The sequence below is a fragment of the Lipophrys pholis genome (assembly GCF_963383615.2).
Source record: "Lipophrys pholis genome assembly, chromosome: 6".
Classification (NCBI taxonomy): domain Eukaryota; kingdom Metazoa; phylum Chordata; class Actinopteri; order Blenniiformes; family Blenniidae; genus Lipophrys; species Lipophrys pholis.
The window spans coordinates 20,779,915-20,806,084 of NC_137629.1; the positions used below are offsets into that span (position 1 = coordinate 20,779,915).

The following is a 26,170-nucleotide window of genomic DNA, read 5'->3' on the forward strand; positions in this document are numbered from 1 at the left end:
ACTTGAGTTGAATGAGTGTATTTTCCCGGCCGGGGCTGTGATGCCGCTGCTTGCTGTGTGCTTGTGTCCGCAGCGGAGTGGGGCTCGCCCGGGCACACTTCGAGAAGCAGCCGCCCTCCAACCTCCGAAAATCCAACTTCTTCCACTTCGTCCTGGCTTTATACGACAGACAGGGTCAGCCCGTGGAGATAGAGAGAACCACCTTTGTTGACTTTGTAGAGAAGGAGAAGGTAAGTGTGAATGAAATCGCACAATTACGAAGAGAACAAATCACGTGGCCTTTTGATGAATAAATTTCCTCCAAATGAGCGTTGGTTTTTATGCATTGACTGATGCCTGACACTATTCCACAGACCTGTTAAGTCAAAGTGATGAATTACCAGACATGCGTTAACACAGTGGCCAGACGCACTCAGCAGGGATCATTGCTTCTGAAGCCTTCCCTCGTGTGTGTTTCTTCTTTCTTTTTTTTACATGTGGCTCCTTGAGAGATTTCCACTCTTTTGATTTATAGCATACTCGTTTCTTTACTGCAGAAGTGTAAAATATTTGAATCCAATTGTATGTTCATTTATTATTATTGGCAACTTTTGCACTCAGCTGAAGCAGATAATATTAAGTCCTACTTGATGACAGTTCTGCACAGCAGCCTCTTTCTGCAGGTGCTGTCGGCCAACTTATTTATATTTTCAAGCAAACATCCATATTAGTGTTTGATATGTAGACAAAGTCTTCTATTAATGCGTTTGCATGTTGCATTGAATGTGGGCATTCTAACTCATAAATGTGTTTTATTGACACGCATTTGGTGTCGGCTTGCTTATTCGACTGAAAATAAAATGTAAAAAAAAATCACATATTCAATTATCGCCTTGAGGAAATTCACGTAGAAAATTAGCAAAATTATTCTGAGAAATTGTAAATATCTGTAACAACTTTTAAAGCATTTCTAGCATATTTATCATAAAGTTGTAAGAACAGAAAGATTAATATTCACCAAATATAAACGTCGGCACACTCGGTTTGTTTTGTCAATTAATTAAAACTGTAACTCTGTGAAAGTTTTAGGTATTATTTTCGCCAACTGTGTGTGTGATAGAAACGAAATGATTTCAATGTGCTCCCAGTTGGAGAGACGTAACATGTCAGTAATCTAAAAATATCAAGTTGTGGACGCAGTCCCAGGAGGAGATGGCTTGCTTGCTCTGACCGCCTCTGTTTGGTTTAATTTTCATAGGAAACGACGGGGGAAAAGACCAACAATGGGATCCATTATAGACTCCAGCTCCTCTACAGTAACGGTGAGTTTGGCTTCCATAATTTTTATGGAGCAATAACAAAAGCAGTGAGTGAATGATACGCCAAACCAAAGTGGAAAAAAACTCCGGAAATAAATGGTGGGGTTTTTTTACGCGCAGGAGGTGACATCTTATTCCATGTCTTAGGTTTTTGAATGGTTTTATTTGGTGTATTTATTTAAATTGGTTATGCAGAATAATCTGCGCGTTAACCTATAAGTAAAATGATGTTCCCAACATGTTACTTATTTAAGAAAAAAACATTCCCAATTATAAAACTTGTTATTTTTTCCAAGGTTTTAATTCATTTTGTCGTTGTTGCCAAGCGCACAGATTTCCCTGTAAATATTTTTCCTCGTCGGCCAGCCTATTCAACACTAATAAACAGCTGCAAGCAGAGAAATAAAATACGTTCCTTTTTAACGATTTCTTAAAAGTCTTGTTGCTTCGATTGAATAATTAACTTTTATTGATTATAATTGAGAAAAACGCACGCTTCCCCCCCTGCTGTGCCCATTTTCACGATTAAGTCGATCATAAATGTTTATAAGGATAAAATCAACGTGGTAAAAATAGTTTATTTTATTTAAGTTCCCACCAAACTGACGAAATGCAGCAAAGATTGAAAGTCGTTAGAAACGTTTGGACGCAGAGTTTCCATGAAATGCCTCAGGGGGGATATCAGAACGAATAAAAGCTTGTGATCTGAAACATCCTTCAAATAGGCAAAGCTTTCCCACAGATTTGATGTGAATATACTGTGAAAAAGCCCGAATTTTATTTAACCCCTCCCCTGCCCCACTGTCTGTTTGCAGGGATCAGAACAGAGCAGGACCTGTATGTTCGGCTCATTGACTCTATGACTAAACAGGTAAGAGTTTCTTCATTTAACAAAAGGTTAAAAAACAAGTCTGCATTAGTTTAGTTGGTCAGAATAGGGACTCCCCCCCCTCCCCCCCATCTCCAACAACCAGCCCACTGCTTCTCCACCTCTTCCCTCCACACCCATCCACCCCTCTCCCCCACCCTTACCCTGCTACATGCCTGTGTCTGAGACCCTCAACTTCAGCACAGCACAGCCGGCTTGATAAACGACCTGTCTTACCTGTGGAATACATTTACAGAGGCCCAGAAAAGTAGAGGACATGTGTCCTCATACTGCAGCCAGTAAACGGGGAGTGTGTGTGTGTGTGTGTGTGTGTGTGTGTGCGTGTGTGTGCGTGTGTGTGCGTGCGTGCGTGTGTGTGTGTGTCGGTGAGGTGCAGAAGCGGCTGTGTGTTGGTTGGTGTTTGGGAGAGACAGTGATGCATGCCAGCTCACTCTTTGAGGACCTTGACCCTCATTTCCTCAATGTGAAACAGAACAAACTATCCCAGAGTGTGTTATGGCCAATTCAATCACACAAAGAAATACAGAGCAGCACATGTGGGTTGGCGCACACTGAGGGAATTCTCCGTTAGGGATGAATTAGACAGCGAAGAAAGTATAAGCCCCCTTCAACGCTGTTTTGATATCAGGTCTTTTGTTTTGCCAAATCTGCCTCTAGTGCCATTAGGCTTGAAGAGAGTTTGTCTTAGAATGAAAAGGGTAGGAGGAGATGTTGTTTGTGTGGGCGCGTGTGTATTTGCATGTTTATCGTTTCTGTGTGAGAGAGTGAGTGAGTGAATGTGTGTGCAGGGTGATCACAGCCCTGGAGAGCATGTTGAGTGGGGTTGGAGGGGTAACCAGACTAGATTTTTGGACGCAGTGCTGTATGGACCAGATGGTGCACTATACTCCAGTCTGGCAGTCCAACTGCTCACTGTACACCGCATATAAACATACGTGCATGCACAAACACATATGCACATGCAGTTCTATGCACACATACGCCAATGCACATGCACATATGCACACACACACACACACACACAAACAATTTCCCTTTCACTGTCTCCGTCAGAACAGAGCGTTCCTGTTCAGGAGGACTGGATTCCCACGATGCACGCATTTGCCAAATAGACAAACACTACCCTCAGATGAAAGAGGCACTCATACAAATTTTGGGTTTCCAACATTTGTGGTTTTTTGTTTTGTTTTCCAACACAGCACTCTCCATATTGTATCTACGTGTCATTTTAACTTATCTGTAATTTTGTTTTCTCTCTTTTTTAGGCAATTGTCTATGAAGGGCAGGATAAAAACCCAGAGATGTGCCGGGTCCTGTTGACCCATGAGATCATGTGCAGGTAAGAGAAATCAGACCAATCCGCTCGCATCTTTCCTTTTTTCTCATCTGGCCATGGGTTTATGTCAAGTTTGAGGTGCTTTTTTGTTTTCTGGCTGTGGCGGTGTTTTTCTTCTGTGAAGAAAAGACAGAAGGAGCTCAGCTAAATAACTATAGAAATCTTATCATTTTCTTTAAAGTGGGTTGGGGAGATGGGCCCTGGCCTATTTCTGGTGTGTGTGTGTGTGTGTGTGTGTGTGTGTGTATGTGTGTGTGTGTGTGTGTGTGTGTGTGTGTGTGTGTGTGTGTGTGTGTGTGTGTGTGTGTGTGTGTGTGTGTGTGTGTGTGTGTGTGTGTGTGTGTGTGTGTGCGCATCCCTCTCATGTTCAGCTAATTAGGACAAGGAAAAGCTCATTACTCAAACCCATCCTCCTCAGTCTGTGTAATACATGCAGTTTGCTGTGTCCTGACAGTGAGCTATGTGCAGAGGGGGGCAGACTCGAATTACACATAAAAAAACAGACGCGTGCACACTCACTCAAAAAGTAAGCGGGCAAAACTCTTACAGGCCTGTCATGTTCACGGTCAATAAAAGCGCTGTGAGAGACAATCGCACGCTGTGCCATTGTCTCTCACAAGCCAGCCATCGACATGGAGTGTATGGAGACTTTTGCATGTGGAAAAATGACTAGCGGCAAAGTGTAGCCACTTCCTGGTTATCACGCAAGGCAATTTAGACCACTTGTTTTCATATGCTCCAGGAAACGGTCGAGATCAGAAATCTGATCTGGCTCTCCAAGCCTCTTGTCCTGAGGGACCTGAGAAAGTAGGGGGAGGGTCAAGCTCTCTCTTTCTGTATCCCCCCCCCCCACCCAGTCCCTCGCCCGCTCCGGTGTCTTTCACGCCCTCCTCCCACACACATACAGTAGGTGCACACATGTAGTCAGGTACACACAGACATGCAAACACTGAGACGAGCAGACAGGAGAGTAAAAGGTAGACGCCGTGATACTTTTTTTTTTGGGGGGGGGGGGGGGGGGGGGGGGGTGTTGATGGCACATACAACACACTGGTACATTGTGCTGCAGTCAAATGATTCAGAAAGGACTCGTCACATCAGTATGCAACCCCCTTCTACCCAGCATGCACTACTCCCCAGGTCCAGTGGGACCACTCTGTGACCCACTTCTGAGAGAGAGAAGGAGCGAGAGAGTGAGAGAGAGGCGGGATAGAGGGAGGGGACGAGCAGTGAGGAAAAATAGAGAACATAAGATGTCTGGTTGTGTGATGTCTGACAGAAATGGAGCTAACCTGAGCCCTGGAGGCTAATTCAAGTTTTTATCCAGCCCCATTCAAGCTCCCTTCATCACCCCCCCCCCCCCCCCAAACTTTACCTAAAATCGCTCTGTTGATCCCACCATGACACAGCCTCAGAGCCCCGGTCTTACCTTGACAAGCCAAACAGAAATCCAACTCTGTGCTTGTTCTTGAACTCCATGAAAAGTCTCACGCCCTTTTACACCATTTTCCCGTTTCTCTGTATGCTCATCTGACTTCCTCTGCCTCTTTGAGCTTTCCCGTATCATGCTCTTTCTGTTGTTCACATCTCGGTGACTAACGCTGCCTCCCCTCTTCCTCTCCCGCCCCCCGGTTACAGTCGATGCTGTGATAAGAAGAGCTGCGGCAACAGGAATGAGACCCCATCAGACCCTGTCATCATCGACAGGTAAGCAAACTTTGCCCTCTCACCTCAGCTGACGTGATGCTGCTGCGCGGCCACGAGCGCAGCACACTCGACTGGCTGCGAACAAGAACCGTGTGCCAAATCCACTGGCTGTCAATGTTGCACAAACATATAATAAAATTCCCCAATTATGACGAGATTACACAAAATGTTCTGTGAAGAAATGCGGCTGAAAGTGGTTTTACTGAGAAAGTTCAACCTGCAGACCCAATAAAGCAGGCCACAGGTTGTTTTTCTGCAACCATAATTGAGTGTGTAAGCAAAATGTGCGAACAGCTGTAAATTATATTCCGGGGCGTGTGTGAAGTGGAGGAGCAATCACAGAGAAGTTGAGCCCTCCTTCAAGTGTGGTCAAACAGTGTTTTTGTGGTGGCGCTTGATGACTTTTGCCAACGAGTAGTTTGGGTCGGCGTTTCAGTCTTGTATGTGTGTTTTTGTGGATAAATCTTGGGTCGGGGGTGGTGCTGGAGTTTGTTAGTTGCTCACACACGCATGCATGCACACACGCACGCAAGCACATGCAGACACTTTTCGTTGAGTGTGCGCCTTTCTCCTGCTGTCATAAACTACCTCTGACCAGTGCAGCAGCTCGGGTGATTTACAGGCTATCTGAAAAAAAAAAAGAAAAAAGAAAAGAAAAGCCCTGAAGATTTACTGTGCAGCCTCAGCTGTGTGTATGTTTGTGGCACAGGGTTGGACAATCAGTGTTGGGGAAAGTGTTTGTTTACCCTTACAGATTTAAGGGGAAAACTTAAGTGCTGATGTCGCAAAATATTTTTTTCGGGGGCGTTTAAAGAAAAACTAGCTTACATGTTCACACATCTGCATTATCAGATCAAATGACGTGCATTGCAGGCTATTTTATGTCTGATTTGAATTTGTCACATTTGTGTGAGTGTTAATGAGTCAGTGACCTGTGCTATCTGATGAACACAGCTGTCCTCTCACTGCAGCTCTGTCAAATGCTGCTCTTTACCTGTGTGTGTGTGTGTGTGTGTGTGTGTGTGTGTGTGTGTGTGTGTGTGTGTGTGTGTGTGTGTACATCTAAGCGTGCACAAGTTTGTGTGTGCGTGCGCCACCCTCGTTCCGCTCCAGTGAAGCGGAAGGCCTCACCTCAGCGCTCCCTGAGACAGCTGCACCCCACCACGTGGCCTCAGACAACACGCCTGCCCATCACTCCGTGCCATATTTTTGATTTTTGTTTTCCTGTGTGGATACTTGTTGAATTTCTCGTCTGTGCTCTCTGTGTCGCTGCGCCTCTTCATGGGCGCCATCCCGCCTCGGCACAGTTAAACTTTTCCCTCCGGTTCGCCATACTTTGGAGCACAGCCGCCGCAGAGAAGCAGGCGGATCTCTTGCGAACAGCTTTCCCACACTGAGCATGTGTTGCGGCCGCTCGCTGGCGGTATTCCCCTGACACCCAATGGCTCAGGTGTGAGGGCAGCATTAACGAACAACAAATTAGAACAGGGGGAGGGAAAACAACAGCAATATCTCCGTTTTCCTCTCCAGCGCACACTCTTTCTGGACAGGAAAATAGGTCAGGTGAGAGGAGAGTGGCTGGGGAGGGAGGGGTTGTTAGCTATAGTTTTTAAAGGGGTAGACTGGAGGGGAATAAGGAGAGGTGGGATTGTACGTTTTCTCATTTAGTACCAATATATTCTTGGCAATTGTAATAATCAGGGATTCATAAACAAACAAACAACTGTGAGGCTGAGACTGACTCAATTACCATGAGTTCCCCTCCTTCAAATTCATAAAGAAATACCATCATCAGCCCCTCTCCTCCCTTGAAGTTATTTAGTTCGTTAAATAAGGGCTCGTTAGCCCTCTGCTGTTTCGCAGAGATGATTAGATTTTACAGCCCTAATTAGCTGGGCTAGCTCTAACTCTTCTGGAAGAGTAATGGGTCTGATTGCCTAATTAGCTCTCTCTCGTTAAGACAGGAGAAACAGGCCACTGCAGCAAAACCGCAGGAATGAGGAAAAATAAAGTCAGCTAATGAGAAACTTATTTGATTGTTAGGAGAACAAATCTGGTACAGTGTGGATCGGCAGCGCTCTGGGTACTGTACTCGCTCACCGGGAGAATCTCTCTCACCCCTCTCTTTATCCCCCCCCCCCCCCCCCCCCCCCCCCGGTTGTAAGACAATTTGTTTGAGCTTAAAAGCAACCATGAGGAGCAATATGATTCAGATTTTAATTATGAAGCGTATTTGTTTGGGCTGTGATGATAACAATGTAAAAAAAAACATTTAAACATGTCTGAGATTTTTACTGAAGTTGGGATAAACATTTGCGACATACCATCGAGCTCTGTTTTAGTTTAGGACGTTCGTGGCTGCAACAGCATTCGCTTTTAGAAGTTGTGTTGTCATGTCTGGCTGTCTCTGTTTCTCTGCCATCTGATCTCGAGCAGACAGTAGTGATTACGAAAACGGCCCTGTTATAGGAATCTAACCATCACGGCGGTGAGTTCTTGAAATTGTGAAAAGGCCTTGGCATGACATGTTGTCTCAGTGCTTGACACTGGACAGGGGAAGCAGCTGAAAGGTGAGACACTCCTGTGCGTCTTCTCCCCAGGGACACATGTGTGGTCTACTTTAGCCTCTTACAGAGGCAGGATAATATGAGGGGAGCCCTTAACCCCCCCAACCTCCACTTCCACTTCTCTCCATCGCTCCTGGTTAGCGTGGGGTTAATCATATACAGCCACCGCATGCGATCAGTCTATCGATGTGCCTGGATGGGCCTCAAATCAGAAACACATTTCCCTCCCACCAGTTTGCACCTTTGCCATCTTTCTGCATAGCTTATCTGAAAAGTGGTTCTCACAGAACTACTTTGGTTTGGTACGACCATGTGACTGAGGACAAATCCATCAACCCTAAATCGTGGTCCCTCCAGCACTGTGTGTCCTCTCCTGCCTCTTACCACCTGTGTCCCGTGGCCCTTTTCCCTGCTGGTCCAGCTCCCACAGGCCTGCTGCAGGGTGTCCCCAAGGCAGGGACAGTCTCTCTGGAGGGTGGATAGAAGCGCTCTGTGACCAGAGATAAGAGTCCGCTGGATGGCCCTGCACAGGCCATGATCACCCATTGCTCACAGCGCATGGAGGAGTGTCAAGTTTACATGCACAGACAATGTTATTTCAGGTTTATTGCTGTTTTTGAGTGTACGCTTGCGTGTGTGTGTGTGTCTGTGTTTGTGTGTGTGTGTGTGTTTGCATTTGCACACACTCCTGCAGCCTGCTGTTGATGTGGCCCATTTCCTTGCAAGCGCGTCTGCGTTTGTGTATCCGCATCAGTGTTGGTTATTTCCCCAGGAGTGAGTGTGTGTGTTGATAGAGGCCATTTCCTGACGAGTGTGTGTGTGTCTTGAGTGAAGAATGTCGGGCAGGAAGCGCTCCTCCCGGGGAGGGTGATGTCATGGCCGACGGTTTCCTGTTCCCCGAGCTGATGAAATGGCGTGACTCTCAGCGCCACGGTGGGTAGTTAACACCCCCGGACCAGGTTTTGTTTAACCCTGTTGACTGCCTCGGATCGGTTTTGCCACGCCATTCGCTCACCTATCAGCATCTTCAATGTAGCATCTCCTTGTCTAGTGTACGGCCTGTTTGTCACTGTGCCTATGGAGTGGGGGAACCCCCTCATTGTTTTGGTTGTTATGTTTGGATGCACTTCCTGGGGTGAGAGGTCATGTGTTGCCTTGGCTGGGCTAACGTGCACTAGTGAATAATGTATGTCATTGACTTTATGTCAGCCTTGCCAGCCCCCCAAGCAGAGCCCACCCATGTTTAATTCATCCATCTCATTTGTGTGTGTGTGTGTGTTTGTGTGTGTGTGTGTGTGCACGTGTGCCTGCAAATATGTGTGTGCGTGTGTCATTTAGAGGCCCAGTCTGCACCTGTCCAGCCATTAGCCCCCTTCTCATTTGCATTTGATGCTAATGTGGTTTACTGGCAGCGCCTTCCGTCCCCTTAGCTTAGTTTCATTTTCACATCCATGACTGTGTTGGTGAGAAGGTGAAAGCCCACTTACAGTACAGCGATTCTACATTCCTGCATGCTTCTGAGGGGGGTTTACAGACATCAAATTATTACTCATTATTTTCTTATCTTTTGCTGATCTTGTAGGATAGTCGATCTAATTTCCGGCCCTCTCTAATTTTTTTACTCATAAATGGTGTTCTATTATGTTTCTGACCGCTTATCAGTAATTTGACATTTCCCTCCAAGACAAAGAGATGTTGGAGTCATGAGACCCTGAGGGTGACACTGCTTTTACTTGGAGGATTTCTCTCTACTTTGTACCCTTTTCTTTTTACTTGTATAATCTTCTTTTAGCTTGATTTGGTGCCTTTGGGGGCTGGGTGGGGGGGGGGTGGGGGGTTACATGGTACCCTTCTTTAGAAGATTTTGTTTCCTCGTTGCAGTTGACGTGTTGTTTTTCTTTTTGTGCAGTCTTTTGGGGGACAGCTGCGTTAGATGTTATGGAAGGCTTTGAAAAGGACTGGCCCTGAGCTACTTGTGGTGTTTGTTCAGGGCTCAGGGGCAAAGAGGCAGAGTTGCTGGCTCATCGATATGCAGGAAGAACTCCCCTCCCTCAGGTGTTAGCTACCTCAGAAATCTGCCTCACACACCACGTAAGAACCCCCCCCCCCCCCCACACACACACACACAGACACACACATGCACAAGTGTAGATGCAGTTCTCACCCTGAGATAAACTCGCAGTCAGTACGCACATACATATGCAGACGCACGCATGCCCAGTTACAAGAATCCACAGGCGTGCAGAAATATAGCACACACACATAAACATACGTTGACCTGCAGCTTTCTGCATCTGTTTGGTTCTGTTGGTTTTTTTGTTCCCCCTGCGCCGATGTCTCCACCCCCCTCCCAGCGTTGGAGGAAAGCGTGTCCCCTGGGGAAGGACGGCTGCGCTGATTGACAGCAGGGAGTTTGGAGGTCGAGGAGCCTCTAAAACAGCGCTGCCTCTTTTCTTTCTCATCCGGACCTTCAGCTCCCTCACTTCCCAAACAACTGGCTCGCTTTCATTTGCAAGCACCCCACAAAAAAACCCCAAACAAACAAAAAAAACAACAACACATAATATCTGGGTTTGTTTTGTGCTTGTCAGTTGGAATATCAAATTATTACAAGCAGTCAATCTTTTTGCAGTAAGGTAACAGTTAGGAACGTTTTGCAAAAAGGATTTTTGGGAGAGATTCCTAATAACACTTTATTTTGTGTGTGTGTATGTTGTTTAGTTCTTTCCCCCAATAAACTCAGTATAGCAGTATTTGCACTTTATAGTGTAATTAAAATAATTCTCTCCCGCTAAATGCAGGTAAAAGTGAGTTTATTAGGGCAAATTATCATAATTTACAAATGTAATAACACTGCGAAGTTCTGGGTTTCATGAGGTTTTATTTTTTTTGGCAGAAGCTACTGTAAATAGCTCAACTGTTGCTGCATTTTCTCCGCAAACTGCATTGTCATTATTGCTTGACATTCCCTGCTTGACCTGGCCGCTCTCCTTGGTTGTTCCCTCTGCCTTTGTGTCAGTGTTTGCTCTGTCCCAGAATGAAGGGGTTTGGCTGGCCAGCGCTGACCCAAATGAGTAGCGTCCTACTTCTCAGAGAGCTATTTAAGACTTTTTTGGTGTTGGAAATTGCAGGTTAGAGAGAGCGATAGAGATAGAAGCAGAGTTAAATAGAATGGAGATATATTTACCATGCGAGAGGTCTCACGTGTGACCGTGTGTGGTGCCGCGAGTGAGGAAAGTGTAACGTTTTCCAGGATTTAGTCCGTGACTCGCCCTAGAAGATGCGCTCAATTTGCTTTTCAAATGAGGCGTGAAGAGCACGAGTGTGTGCCTCTCGGTGTGATGCTATACATTTGGACGTGCATGGCTGTGTGTGTGTGTGTGTGTGTGTGTGTGTGTGTGTGTGTGTGTGTGTGTGTGTGTGTGTGTGTGTGTGTGTGTGTGTGTGTGTGTGTGTGTGTGTGTGTGTGTGTGGCGGGTGCGAGGCTTTGTTTTCTCGGTGCTCTGATGTGTGTGGACAGTCTCGCACACGGTCCACTAAGTGCTCTCTCATAGCCAATGTGCTACATGGCTGCCAGTGTTGCCACTCTTAATTGAATAGACACACCAGCCCCTCTCAGTGAAGGATACTCAAGCCTCCTCTCATAGCTGTGCGTGTGTGTGTGTGTGTGTGTGTGTGTGTGTGTGTGTGTGTGTGTGTGTGTGTGTGTGCGCACGCGTGTGTGTGTCATTGAGCAGTGTAGCGTCAAGTTGCCCTGATCTCAGCCCTGACCGATGAGTCATTGTTTAGTGATCGTTTCTGCTAAGCCAGAACACAGACACTATGCTTCATGCCAGCTTCACATCCTTCCCAACCTGGCGCTTCACTTCCCAGCAGCCAGTTTCCATCCCTGACGTAAGCTCGGCCGTTTTACCTCAGCACTGTGGCCCAGGATGTAAGTCCAGGTGTCCAGGATGAGCGCTTGTGACACGCTGTGGCCGAGCAAGATGTATAGTCTGTTGATTGTTTTCCATCAATCTGTCCAGGAAGAATGGATGGCTGACCAGGCGCTGTGCGCGGCGCTCTCAGTTTCACATGTCACAATGGAAGGAAAACCTGCACGGCATGGGGGAGACAGGGAGGGAGAGATATGTAGGTTGATAGTGGTGCTGAAAGTCTGCCACAAAGTTACGCCGTTACAATCCAATTTTATGTATTCTATGTCAGAATTTCGCTTTTTTTTTTTCATTAGGAAATGTCTTCAATAACTTAAAAAGAAACGCGGCTTCACGTTTTTTTGTCACCACGTCATTCTCTCCAGGTTGAACCTTTTCATATCTGCTCTGCAATGTGAGTTTTGTGACATTGAGCATGACTAATTTGAGCGGTGGTGTTAAGAGACAAAAGGGAATCTTCAAGGGAGCATCTGAGCCGTAATTAAACGTAAAGCAGAGACGTCAATGTGCAGAAAACTATGGTCAACAGCATGGTTCGATCAAAGGGACGATATACTTCTATATTCCTAAGATATTCTTTTTACTTTGCATTAATCACCACCAAATGAGACCTAAGCACATGTCACTGTTCCACTTCAAAAAGCAGAGCTGGATTTAAAGGCCTTTGTTTGTGTTTATGTAACTCATGAGGGGAGACAAAGTAAGGCGTAGGCAATCGACTGAGACACTTTGTTGTTTTACACCGCCTCACCCCTTTTATGTGTGCACTGCTCACGTTGTTTGTTTGTTTACCAAGTGGCTTGACCTCGCTGAGAGGAATGTTCACTCGTTTCCTTATTCTTTTGCATCTCCCTCCCTGTCTGTCTCCGATTTTCTCCATCCACGTGTTTTCTCCTCTTCCTCCTCTCTCTTGCTCTACCTATCTGCCCCTCTGTCTATGTCTCTTTTTCTTTGGTCCTCCCACTCAAAAACTCCAGATTTAACTCTGAGGATTTTTTGGTTAATCACACTTGGAATCTTCCCCCGTGTTTGAACGCTCCTCCTCGGCAGCGCGCTCTTCCTCGAGCTCTGCGTGCAGCGCGTGGAGAGAGTCACGCTAATTATCCCAGTTATTGGCTTCTCCGGCGCGGGAGCTGTGATTTACATGAGGTGACATTCAGTTCAAACACACAGACCTTTGCAACCTTTTTCTGGAAAACAATTAACAGCGCTGCTTTCTCCTCTGCCTCTCTCCTGTACTCTCTTTTTCCTCGCACTACATAAGCTCCCTCTTCCTCTGGCTATTGTCTTCGCACAAACAGAAAAGATTTACTGCCAAAAGAATGAGGGGTGTGTGAGGTGTGACAGGCAAAATTGTTGGTGTATTTTCTGTGGCAAGTGATTACTCGCTTGTCAACTTAGTTATTCTTTTGGGTTGCTGCGCAGAGGAAGAGTTTGAAGAAGCTTTTGGGTGAAATGAACATGGATGAAGCATTAACTTGAGTTTTGTTAAACATCTTTCTTACCTTCTCATGACTCGGATGCCTGGATTTATTTTGAATTCTTTAGATCTGTCAAAGAAGTGAGTGCTTGTGCTCCTTTTCTCAAGATAACTTTCAATACCTTCAGTATTACTGTGTTTTTCGAGAAGTTCCCTGGTTTAAGTCCCACGGCTGACAGGCACAGTCCCTGATCAAGGCCCTTCACCCTAATTGCTCAGGTTGTGTCAAGAATTGTGTTTGACATAAAGTTCAAATCAAAAAGGCAGATCACATGATTTGCTGGGGCGACCCTCAAAATGACCAGCAGAGAAGTCAGGCTCTTTTTATAAATGTCTGACACAATGGTACATCTTGTCCACAGTTGAATGGTCATTTTTAGGAAGTCCTGGATGTGCTTGTTATGAATAGTATAACGGCACAAAGCTCTATTTCTTGGCTTTGTGGTATTTTTGGAATTGTCTTGATACCGTACACTGTTTCAGAAACCTCATGATGAAATCATTTGAAGAAATAAGAACCCTCTACACCTCTTTTCGGTTTTCCACTAGTGACCCAAGAAAAATTCAACCTGCTCTTTTTTTTTTATATGCCCCCCCCCCCCCCCCCTCCCCGCCACACACACACACACACACACACACACACACACACACACACACACACACACACACACACACACACACACACACACACACACACACACACAGCCCACACAGGCACATTCAAGCACAAAGACTAACTTACAAGCGTGCCGTTAATGAAGCGCGTCTCTCTTCTGTCATGACGCCCATGTTAGCATGACAAGATGTTTACACACACAATCACGGCGCCGCCTCTGATGTGGGCCAGGATGAAAGAGAGATGAGAGGAGAGGGAAAAAGAGGAGGCAGAGACGTGATAGTGAGCACCGGGTATGGACTGCTTTTCTCTGTTTGACAGGAGGACAGCTGTAACAGTACCCCACTGAGAGCTGAACGTGAGGCAGAGAGATAGACAGACAGACAACAGAGAGGGAGATGTACCTGGAGGAAAATATTATGAAAAGGAAAGACTTCTTTTCCTTTTTTTTTTTTTTTTTTCCTGCAGAGGACTTCTCTGAACTCAACCACATTCTCCAATCTAGAGGAAAACAATTAGATCCACCCGCTTCCCCTTGTCCCGCAGTGTAGATTACAAATGAGCAAACCTGGCATTTATCACATTACTACAAACATTTATTAAAGCCAGTTCCCCTCTAAAGCTGCAGAGATAACAGTGGGTAATTGCAGAGACTGGCTCTATTAGTTAAGTATGCCTAATGTCACTGCCTCAGAGCATTAATGGACGCCGTAGTATTATGTTCCTGCGCTCATTACCACCCCACTCCCCTTCAAACAGATACACACACAAAATCACACACATACGCACGAACACACACACACACACACATTCACACACCATCTCCCCCCTTCATTGACCCTGCAGCAGGAGTCTGTGCCACTCTAATGAGAAATGGAAAACACTACTCCGCAAGCTCCAAGAAACACACACGTGCACGGACACACACACACATACACACACATGCACACACATGCACACACACACACACACACACACACACACACACACACACACACACACACACACACACTGGGAGACATTACAGGGGGACATAGAGGTACAACACTATAATCGCACACGCCCAGGGAAACAATTGTGCTGTTATCAGAGTGATCACATTATAAAAGTTTAATAAACACCAAACGGCCTAATGGTGAATTAGCCCGCATCTGCCCTGTGTTGTGCCAGGCTATAATTAGTGATTTAACGGAGACAAACAAATGTTTTTAGCCAGAGTTTTTCGCAGCTTTTCCATAGTCAACACATTTTTTGTCAGACATAAATTACTGTGTTTGTCCAAAATTAAAGGAACATGAAAGAGGTTTTGTGTTTGTGTGCGTGCGTACGTTGTGCGTGCGTGCGTGTGCAAGCGTGTGTGTGTGATCTTGACTCAGTGACACCAGAAGTCACAGTCGCAGACTGTTGCACAAATGCTGAACCACTGAGAGGAGAGTTTGGCTCAAGCCCCAGTCTGGCTTTCTAAGTGGTACTTGAGATGTGTATGGAGAGAGGCGTACTGGTGCTTGAGATCGTTGAGGACGGGGAGGAGGAGAGAGAGAATGAAGGGGGAGGGACAAAAGAAACAGAAAGAGATGGTAGTGAATGACATGGAATAAGGACATCAGGAGGGGCCAACAACCTCTTCTTTCTCATGGGCAAAAAGCACTGTGTTTCTTGTTTGACGCCACTGGGTGTGTGTGTGTGTGTGTGTGTGTGTGTGTGTGTGTGTGTGTGTGTGTGTGTGTGTGTGTGTGTGTGTGTGTGTGTGTGTGTGTGTGTGTGTGTGTGTGTGTGTGTGTGTGTGTGTGTGTGTGTGTGTGTGTGTATTTGCATGGATGCATACATGATCCGGGTTATTAAATCGATGACAATTCATAATTTGCGATTACAAGGACCTATCAGTTTTTGTAGAGCCTCCATCTTCATTCATCAATATTGCATCAAGACCCAGCCTCTCAGTGTGAGGGAGCAGGGGGGCAAGAGGGAGAATATGGCTTTGCTTCAGTGTGTGTGTGTGTGTGTGTGTGTGTGTGTGTGTGTGTGTGTGTGTGTGTGTGTGTGTGTGTGTGTGTGTGTGTGTGTGTGAGAGTGTGGGGTGGTTGGGTGGGGGGGCTGTCAGAGAAGGCTGGAGGAGGAGGGCATCTGCTGAGGTTGTAGAAAACATTGCTTCCAGCATACACAAATGTGCAAACGCATGCCCACCGCGCATGTGTGTGTGTGTGCATGTGCGTGTGCGTGTGTGCGTGTGTGTGTGTGTGTGTGTGTGTGTGTGTGTGTGTGTGTGTGTGTGTCTGTGCGTGCGTGTGTGCGTGCGTGCGTGCGTACGAGTGCGTACACATGTGTGCCCACATCTGTCCGGCTGCTTTTGTTTGTGCGTACTGTGTGTGCGCGCTTGCCAGCTGAGTGACAGCTTAGTATTGATCTGTGGGAGGCCCCGGTGTCATTAGACCCAGTATGGACCAGCAGGCACACGTGGAGGTCAGGGCACAGAGTTTGTGCATGTGTGAGTGTGATTGAGTGTGTCTTTGCGTACGTGTGTGTGTGTGTGTGTGTGTGTGTGTGTGTGTGTGTGTGTGTGTGTGTGTGTGTGTGTGTGTGTGTGTGTGTGTGTGTGTGTGTGTGTGTGTGTGTCTGTCTGTATGCATGTGTATGTGTGTAGGAGTGTGGGACCAAGTGTTCAGTAGTGACAGGCTCAAGCCTCTGAAAGAAAATCAATCGTGTCATAAGAGGAAGGTTTCCTCCAGCCTCCTATTCCCCCTTTCTTCCCTCCTACTCCTCCTCTTCTTCCTGTCCTTCCTCCTTTCTCCTCTTTTTCCTTTTAACTCCCCTCATCTGGGAGGTCATCCACAGACCCTCCATTTATACATTTACCCTGTTCTCACCCCCTCTCTTTTGGAGCCTCATTCCTTCTCAGCCACACACGGCAGCAGCACCGCTGGGTCAGGATGGGGGGTTGCATGTGTGGCGTGTGGATCAATCCGAGGGGTTATCCTGGCAAAAACGGAGCCATTAGTGACAGAAGTGATCCCGGTTCAGCCCTCATTAACTAAAAGGGCATACGGACTGTTTGTCCAGATAAAGGAAATGACCCCAAACCGGGGCCAATTAACTAAGAGGGCAAGAACTAGTTGGTTCAATGGCATGCATTTTTTATTTTGTGTATTTCAAATTTTTTTTATTTTGTGTCCGTGGTTGTGCGTGTGTGTATATGTGTGTGTGTTAAGCAGAAGTTTGAATCAAATAGACTTTATTTTATTGTGAATATAAGCTGTCCTTCAGTTATTTATCACACACACACACACACACACACACACACACACACACACACACACACACACACACACACACACACACACACACACACACACACACACACACACACACACACACACACACACACACACACACACACACACACACACACACACACACACACACACACACACACACACAGAGGGCAAGCATCCACCTGTTCTCCTCTCCCCTCTCTTGCCTGAGGGGACGAGTATGGTAGATAACAGTTTGAGTGGGCCTGCTGCAAAACACTAATCAGACCTAACACTGCCTAATTAGCACAGAGTCCACTGATTGGCTTACAGCAATAATTAACACAGGTGAGAATAATTAGCTCCCCATAGACCTGTTTGTGTGTGTGTGTGTGTGTGTGTGTGTGTGTGTGTGTGTGTGTGTGTGTGTGTGTGTGTGTGTGTGTGTGTGTGTGTGTGTGTGTGTGTGTGTGTGTGTGTGTGTGTGTGTGTGTGTGTGAGAAGGATGTTATTATGCAGTCTTGGTCCCCAGTGAGACTGAGGAGGCAGAGAGAAGAATCAAACTCATTACTGAAACCAGGCCAACCTGTGTTAGGTGCTCTGCTTTCCCACACCCAGAGAATTAGCCACAGAGAATTCCACCTCCCGTCTCTCCTCCTTTCTCTCCTTCTTTGAGTGTGTGCGTGTGTGCGTGTTAACTTTCTCTCTTTTCTTCTTCACTCTCTCCCTCTTTCTACTCCTTTTTCCCTACAGCTCCCCTTTTTCCTGATGACTGAAGGTGCGTTTGAGGAATCTCACCGCTAGGTGAACCAACCTGCTAAGATAAGATGAAACACAGGCACGGGGCATCTTTCCACCATATATTCGCTCTCTCTGGTGGTCCTCTTCTCTCTTTCATCCCACACCCAACCCTCCTTCACCTTCTTGTCAGAATAGTAAGACCAAAAATGTGGTGGAAAAAGATACCAACAAGGGCTGTTTTACTCTTTAAATACAAATCTTAATCACATAGCAATTTCCTCCCTGCGACATTGTATGTCACACATTCCAAAATCTCCTAGTTTATACAAAACAGTAAGGCGATGCTTCTTAGCTACCTTTCCAAGACAAAAGGAGAAAATCAGAAAGAATTTGAGGGGGGGCAAAGAAAACCGGGGACATTGTTTTGCTGGAAAACTGGCCTTCGTTCATCAGTCTGTATAGCAGCATGGTGTCCTCCATCTCACTCTCCCTGGTTATTTTTACCAAAGTGCTGCTTCTTTGATCAAGCTAACATCACAGAGAAGAAGACGAGCACACAGACATTGAGAGGGGGTTAATATTGGAACACAATTGACGGCTTGTCACTTTTAGCTCCGAGGCACCAACATCGCTGCATAGTTAGTTAGGTAGAGGGAGGTAAGGGGGGGTAACACACACACACACACACATGCACACACACACACACACACACACACACCTCCGAGAGGTTTCTGTGCGCTAAATAAATAACAAGCAACGATGTAAATTGGTGTTTTCCTGGAGTGTGCGGCTGCTCCTGGGATGTATTTTTCATGTCAAGACATTTTAGAGTGGTTTAGGAGCGCAGGATGTACAGATAATGAATTTAACCCTCCAGACTGCGTATAAACACACACAAACATGCAGTTTTGCTCTCATACATACATGCAGCAAGAGGATTCGACTGTTTACCTGACCACAGGTGCGCCACAGCATTAATATGAGGCAAAGTCAAGCTGATTCCCGCCTCCATCTCCCATTCTACACAATCATTCTCCACCCACCAGGACACAGGGAGGTGCCAAGGGCAACATCGGCCTATAACTATAAACTGCGAGAGACACAGTAGGAGAGGAAAGCTCATTGTTGGCTGACTGATCTTCACTCTCTCGCTGACAAGCCGACTGTGTTGGTGAGATTTTTAGATTTTTTTTGTACTCTTCACTTGTGGTAAACACTTGCCTCTCATAACAGGCAGCTACTACCTCTGTCACTGATGCTGTCAACACAACGCACGCCCGCACTGCAACTCCCAGCCACACCAACACACTATGCACACGCAGAAATACGCAACGCGCATATGAGTGAAATGGATGTACTCAGAGGCAGCTTAAATGCAAGTAAGAGCTGTTAATGCAGTGTTTATGGGAGGAATTTGCATAGTATTCATAAGCACTTTCTGTTGCCCTTAACATACAAACGCAAACAAGCGCATTTGTAAACTGCACTTTTCTACCATAGATGCTCCCAATATGCCTTCCTGACGTGAAATAAAAACAAAATGAAAGAAGGTTGATTGAGGAAAAACAAGGAAGGCTGTTTTTTTTTTTTTCTTCATATTTCCTGTTTCAATAATTAATATGCATGAGTTTTATGGCCGCTTAAGATGCGATCAATTATTCATTAACAGCATGTTAATTGCATCCACAGTCGTGAATATTTAACCAAACACTAAATCAATGGGGTCGAATGAGCAGCAATATGGACATTTTATAAGCTGTGCCAAAAATTAGGTTAGGCTTTAATGAAAACAGCGGAAAAGCAGATTGAAAAGGGATGAATGTGAAGAAAGAACCCACTCCACCGGAGAGCAGTTTACACTTAAATGGCACACAAATGCAGTAAATGTGAGGCTGTTGACTCACAATCACCAAGTCCGCGACTCTTAGCCTTTTCTTCTGCTTTGTCCCTTTTTTTCCTAATCCCCTCCTTTTTTAAATGGAGAGGATGTAATCTCTTCATCTCTGCCCACTGTAGCCAGCCTTTTTTTGCTCTCAAAGACTCCAGACTCCTTTGTCCTGGATCTTGTGTGTGTGTGTGTGTGTGTGTGTGTGTGTGTGTGTGTGTGTGTGTGTGTGTGTGTGTGTGTGTGTGTGTGTGTGTGTGTGTGTGTGTGTGTGTGTGTGTGTGTGTCACAGCGGTGTCTGGACAGTGACATTTCTCTGCTTGGATAACCATCGCGCCCTCTGTCCCTCTGTCCCTCCAGCCATGACGCAGGGTAATGTCACCTGTCAGTCTCAAACTCCTACTTACAACCACCACCCCCCACCTCCGCCTCGTCCGCGCCAACCGCCAGTCCACCACTCTTCTCGGTGCAACCCTAACTGCTCCCCCACCTGGACCTCACCTGGGAGACAAAGCCCTCACCATCTTCCCCTTTTCCGTTCTCCTTTTGTCTTCCTCTCCACTACCTCATATGACTCCATATCCCCCTGCTCTTTCGCTGCTTCATATCCAAATGGCAGGGCCAGCACACATTTCCCCCCACGGACTTTCGAGTACAGCGTGGAGGGACAGCACATCGTGAATGGCAAAGTCAGGGGTGGGAAGTTGACTTTTTGCCTGAGCTCTGGTATTCTGTTTTCAATTACTCTCCCTGCACTGGCAGGGTGGAGGTTTATGCATTATATGGGAATGTAATTGACTATAACTGCCCTCTTAACATTAACCAGGTGTACTAGCTGAGTGTGTGAGATTAGGCCCCGGGTCTTGGCTCTTATTCTGCGTGTGTGTGTGTGTGTGTGTGTGTGTGTGTGTGTGTGTGTGTGTGTGTGTGTGTGTGTGTGTGTGTGTGTGTGTGTGTGTGTGTGTGTGTGTGTGTGTGTGTGTGTGTGTGTGTGTGTGTGTGTGTGTGTGTGTGTGTGGACTGTCTATGCAGTCGGGTCGCCGATGATGTATTTATACCCTACTCCTGTGAGGTGCTGCCCATTAGCACCACGTTTAGATATCCCATTTTCCTGTGTGTTTGTGTGCGCACACACTGCAGCTGCTTGCTCCTTTGTGTGGGTTTCATCATGCATCTGCCTGGGTGCATGTAAAGAATGAGAGGGAAAGTAAAGCAATGGGCAGGATACAGATACAGCCCGCTTCAAGGGGGGCCTGACTTTACAAGGACAAAGTCAAAATGGGCCCATTCACAAGGCTGACACGCTGTGATTTGTATGTATAGTAGTGTGCAGCCTGCAGGGCACTAGCCCAGGGGCTATCAAAGACACCCAGACCAAGATGCCAGCAGGAGGAGGTTGTGCAGGGAAAAGCAGAGGGTGTGTGTGTGTGTGTTTGTGTGTGTGTGTGTGTGTGTGTGTGTGTGTGTGTGTGTGTGTGTGTGTGTGTGTGTGTGTGTGTGTGTGTGTGTGTGTGTGTGTGTGTGTGTGTGTGTGTGTGTGTGTCTGTGTGAGAAGAGGGGCATGTGATAGAAAAAAAAAGAAGCATCAACAGGCTGTCAATCAAGCCCTCGCCTCAGCTTGTCACTTCTCGATAGAGCTCATCCGGGGGAGAATGGGGAGTCCCTGGGACCCTACGAGGAGAAAGGTGGAGGAGGCGCTGGAGGCAGCAGGGAGGAGGTGACTGTCTGTCTGTCTCGGAGACTCAAGCTTGATTTGATATTTGATAGCGAGCGTGTGGCATTTGAATGCAAATCTATTTTGATTGTCTCACCGTCTGATAGGGTTAAGGGGAATCTGTAGGGGATATGTGAGCGTGCATCAGAGGAATGCTTGGAGTCAAACACACATACCAAATAAAAAAGAGAATTATTCAGACGGATTATATTACTCACCAATTCACTTGCATCAAGCTTTATTTTCTTCTCAAAGCAATATAACATTATCTAATGAGTATAAATATAGAAGGCAATGGGTCAGATGTCACAAAAATGTGTTGTGCAGCGATCCTTGCATCCTTGACGTTTATGGACCGGCGGTCCAGGTGCTTTTTGAGAGGTAGAAGTTGGCAGTGTATATATAAACATGATGTAGTTACTCGCACGCCTCCCAAAACGTGAGCTTGGGCTGGATAATTATTTTTTCCTGTGTGCATGTGGAGGATAATGTTTAAAAGCGAGCATGCCAAGTAGGTAGACAGACGGACAGATAGATGGACGGATAAAGTCGGTATTACTGCAGTATGGAAATCCGAGGCTCAGTTCCCTCCCAATTAGAGCAGTGACTTCTGAAATGCCATAATACCCATTAATTAGCAGGCTGCTATTTTCTCAGTGATTTGGCTAATTAGTCTGCGAGGCTCTACACTATCTGGACCATTATTATTGGGTTGAAGCCATGCAAACACACTCACGTACACAGACACACGCACACACACACACACACACACACACACACACGCGTGCACACACTCACTTGTATTCGAGTTGCCTCTCAAACACAAATGCAATGCCGCACCTTACAAGTGGAAGAGATACACACTGCGACAATTTCCCACAGTTGAGTGACCCTCGTTTAAGTGACACCATTATATGCTTCAGCGGCGGCATAACACAGTGTACAGGAGTTAAACCTGAACAAGGGGCTGTCAATGAAGAGTCAGACACACACCACCCCCTTCTGTACCTATAAGCTCCACCTAACACGGTAATACATACTGATAAAGCCCAGCAAAGAGCAACACTGCCCTATCCTCCTGTGAGGAACAACAGGGAAGCATCTCAGCCACCCTGTAATGACTTGGCCGGTGTGTATGTGTGTGTATGTGCAGCTCCCTGCTTCTGCTTCGACAGTCCATCAGTGTCTCCCACCGGACAGACAGGCCACTGACACAGCACCATGAGGCCGGGAAACCTCTTCAATCACTCCCTCACTTTTCCCACTCTGTCAGGCAGAAGAAAGGCGTGATTGATCTGTTGTTTCTCCACAGCGGTAAAAGAGAGAAGTTGTGTTGGAGTTAAAACAAACACACACACAAAAAAAAAGGTCTCGTTTGCATGACAACCATTTTCATACGTTTATTAGTCATCGCGATCAAAAATGCAGCTCTTTCTGTTGGACATGCTATAGCTTTTTGTGTGTGTTTGCAAGCATGCTGGTACGTGTGTATTCACACCCCTCCGAGCCCGATGAACTTCATAAGTGTCCCATCACCACTTTAATCAAATTACTTATGAACCAAAATTGACAGTTTTCATTAATTATAAAGGATTATTCTAATTGCAATTCAAATTTATTCATTTAGAACAGACGGCATTCAGTAATGTTTCAGGAAATTTGCATATTAAATGGAGAGGGTAGGCCATTAGCTATGCTAATGTATGCATGATTCCTTATTTTGTGATTGGTGGGCCATATGTAGCAGGCTGGGGGTGTGCAGGTGAGAAATCTAGAAGGAGCTGTAATATGTTTGATAAACACAGAGGGACGCAAGGCCAAAACACGCGCGTGTTAAGGCGCACATCCAAATTCTCTCTCACACTCACACACGCAAGCACACACACACACACATCCGCTGTAGGAAGCCATACATCTCTGTTCAGTATCAATCTCATTCTGTCTTTCCTCTGTCACACACACTCTCTCTGTCTCACATTTTCTCAGTCTCACTCACTCCCTGCTTCCATATTCCTCCCTCAAGACCCATTGGAGGGAGCAACTTTTCACCCGAGAACAAACGTGGCACACTAATTAAGTTTCTGATTTCTGATCCTGCTGCATTTAGAAACATAACCTTGAGCCTGTGTACAGTCACAGTCATAGTTATGATTTAATACGGTGCTTAAATGGAACAAAAAGAAAGAACTTTTGCAAGCGGCACATTCATCCCCACAATGTATGGGGCTGGTCCCAGGTTGACACAATGCTCTTTATCAAGCTATATATAGTCGATGCATTATGCATTAAGTTTAACATGTGCTTAAATCAACACTATTCAATATGAATGCATCAGTCTTCAACTAAACCAGAGGAGAACAGTTAGGGTAAACGAGTGTGCGAGGAGCCGTGCAGGCAGACATAAGCGGTCGGTCACACACACAAACACGCACGCGCGGTCACACACACCCTTTGGCTGTGCGGCGGTGTCTACCGAGGCTGATGACAGGGCCATTATTCACTGGCCAACCCCATGAGGGCAGGGTTTGGGCTGGACAGGGGAGCAGAGTGTCCCAGCATGGCAGGACAGCACTTAGGTGAGAGGGACCAGGACCCTTCATTACCTTTGTGGTCTGGGGGCCTGGGCTCTCTCTCTCTCTCTCTCTTTCTCTTTCCCTCTCTCTCGCACATTGTCTCTGTCTCCATCAGATTAATGGCCTAGGCCCGACAGAGGAAGTGTTTCAATCAGCACTGGCTGCCAAGACTGTCCATCACCCAGACAGCCTCTTATTCATCATGGCTTTGATACCCAGACATGCACACACGCACACACACACACACACACACACACACACACACACACACACACACACACACACACACACACACACACACACACACACACACACACACACACACACACACACACACACACACACACACACACACACACACACACACACACACACACACTCACACACACACACACACACACACACGCACACACATGCACACATGCACACATGTTTATTTGGTTGCATTTTCTTTCTCTCCCCTTTTGCTCCGGTGTGAAGCCACAGGTAGTGATGTTATCAGACTACAAGTTGTTGAATGCAGCACTTCTTCCTCCGACACCAGAAGCAGGAGGGATCTCATTGCCTGTCTTTCGATGCTCGCTGCACGATTTCTCAGTTGAATTTTGAATGATCCTTTTCGGATGAAATGGATGAAACACAATTGGTTAAGTGTCTCTGGGACTTCTGTCCCCAAGCTGGGACTGGAGCTTCGGGCTGCAAGGGAAGTGAGGAGCGATCCCTCCCTAGTGGGGCCTCTCCCTGAGCGGTGAAGGCACAGTGTGGATCCCCCCCTCGTGACCCACTGTCTCCCTCCTCCAGGGTCCATTTGTTCTGAGAAATATTTAACGACAGGGCAAATTCGGCTGACATGACATGCACACACATCAAGGAGTTAAAGAGGAGGATGGGACGATGCACGGAGTGAGCCAGAAATGAATTTTTCAGCGCAGTGAGATGTTCTATTTGAATAAATCATGACACTTAAGATAGACATGAGGGCAATATAGAGGTGCCCACCACTACTTTGAGGAGCAGCATTCCAAAGGTATGGAGTGCAGTTTTTGTGTGTTTGATATAATCTCTTTATGTCCATCACCTCAATGCTTCCCTGTGTTCAACCTGTAATTCTACACATTTTATTGGACTCTCAGCCGCTTTACACTCAGGTATCCATCCATCTGATTGCATGTTATGTTGAACTAGATGTTTCTCTTCCAGTCCACCTAAAGTGGGCCACTGCTGCCTGTTACAGCCTTGTGTCCGAGGCTGAGGGCCAGGCCAAGAGACAGACCAGGTTCTGGATTATTAATGTCCCACCCCCTCCGTGGAGCCAGCTTCCCCACTCTTCCCCCACCCAGTGCCCCCCTACACCCCTGGGGTCAGTCTGCATGGCTCCTGGTGCAAGGCCCCCCTCATAAATCTCCCTAAATTAGCGTGTGTATGTGTGCATGCACGTGTGTGTGCTGCCTTGCTTTAAACGTATACTGCAGCCTCGGAGACAGGTCACCACAAAAACAAGCCAGTCAGGCTCCTGGTTGAAGTGTCAGTGATGCATGGCGGAAAGAGAAAAAGAAAGAGTTGCAGGGAAAAGAAAGAAAATGAGAAATGAAACACAAGAGGAAGAAAAGAAAATATACAAAACAGGAGCTGCGGAAGGTATTTGATTCCGTGAAAGTGCTGGACTTCACTTTTCGTTTCGTCGCCTATTTGTTACTTCTTTTTTTTTTCTTTCTTTTGCTCTGTAACATTATATTTGCTGACAAATATTTACACTTAATTTGAACTTGCCCCTGACTTCATTAGGATCGATTTCCTGAACACATCGTAATGCTTAATTGCTGAAGTGCAGGATCTCCCATCCTTTTACCTGCCTAGATTAGTTCAACATGTCCCACGGTGGTAACAGGCATGGGGAAGTGCTGTTGTGTCACTTAGTTAACCCCCAAGACAAATGGCTCCCCTCCGGAGCACAGTGAATTACACACCTCATGAAGCATATTAGGAGCCAGACACAGTGCTTTTCTTCTTGAGATGATCTGTATGGCAGAAATGGATGGCGGCAGAGAAGAGGGCTGAGTTATGGCATCACCCGCAGCCATTTTCACAGCGCATCGGCATCAGAACAAAACAGGAAGAGGAGGGGTGAAGAATGTGGGAAATGAGGCATGGAGAGGTGCATCGCAGTGTGTAACAAGAGGC

General features: G+C 46.4%; 1 protein-coding gene across 2 annotated transcripts in view; it reads left to right on the forward strand.

Moving 5' to 3' along the window:
- The window catches only part of LOC308111158 (transcription factor COE1-like), a 55,000-nt gene that overhangs the window by 974 nt on the left and 27,856 nt on the right, over window positions 1-26,170 (forward strand). For both annotated transcript variants that reach the window (XM_080465939.1, XM_080465940.1), the window contains exons 2-6: window positions 74-230; window positions 1,238-1,301; window positions 2,114-2,169; window positions 3,453-3,526; window positions 5,162-5,230. In XM_080465939.1, coding sequence (XP_080322065.1) covers window positions 74-230; window positions 1,238-1,301; window positions 2,114-2,169; window positions 3,453-3,526; window positions 5,162-5,230 — 420 coding nt within the window. The remainder of the gene's footprint in view (window positions 1-73; window positions 231-1,237; window positions 1,302-2,113; window positions 2,170-3,452; window positions 3,527-5,161; window positions 5,231-26,170) is intronic.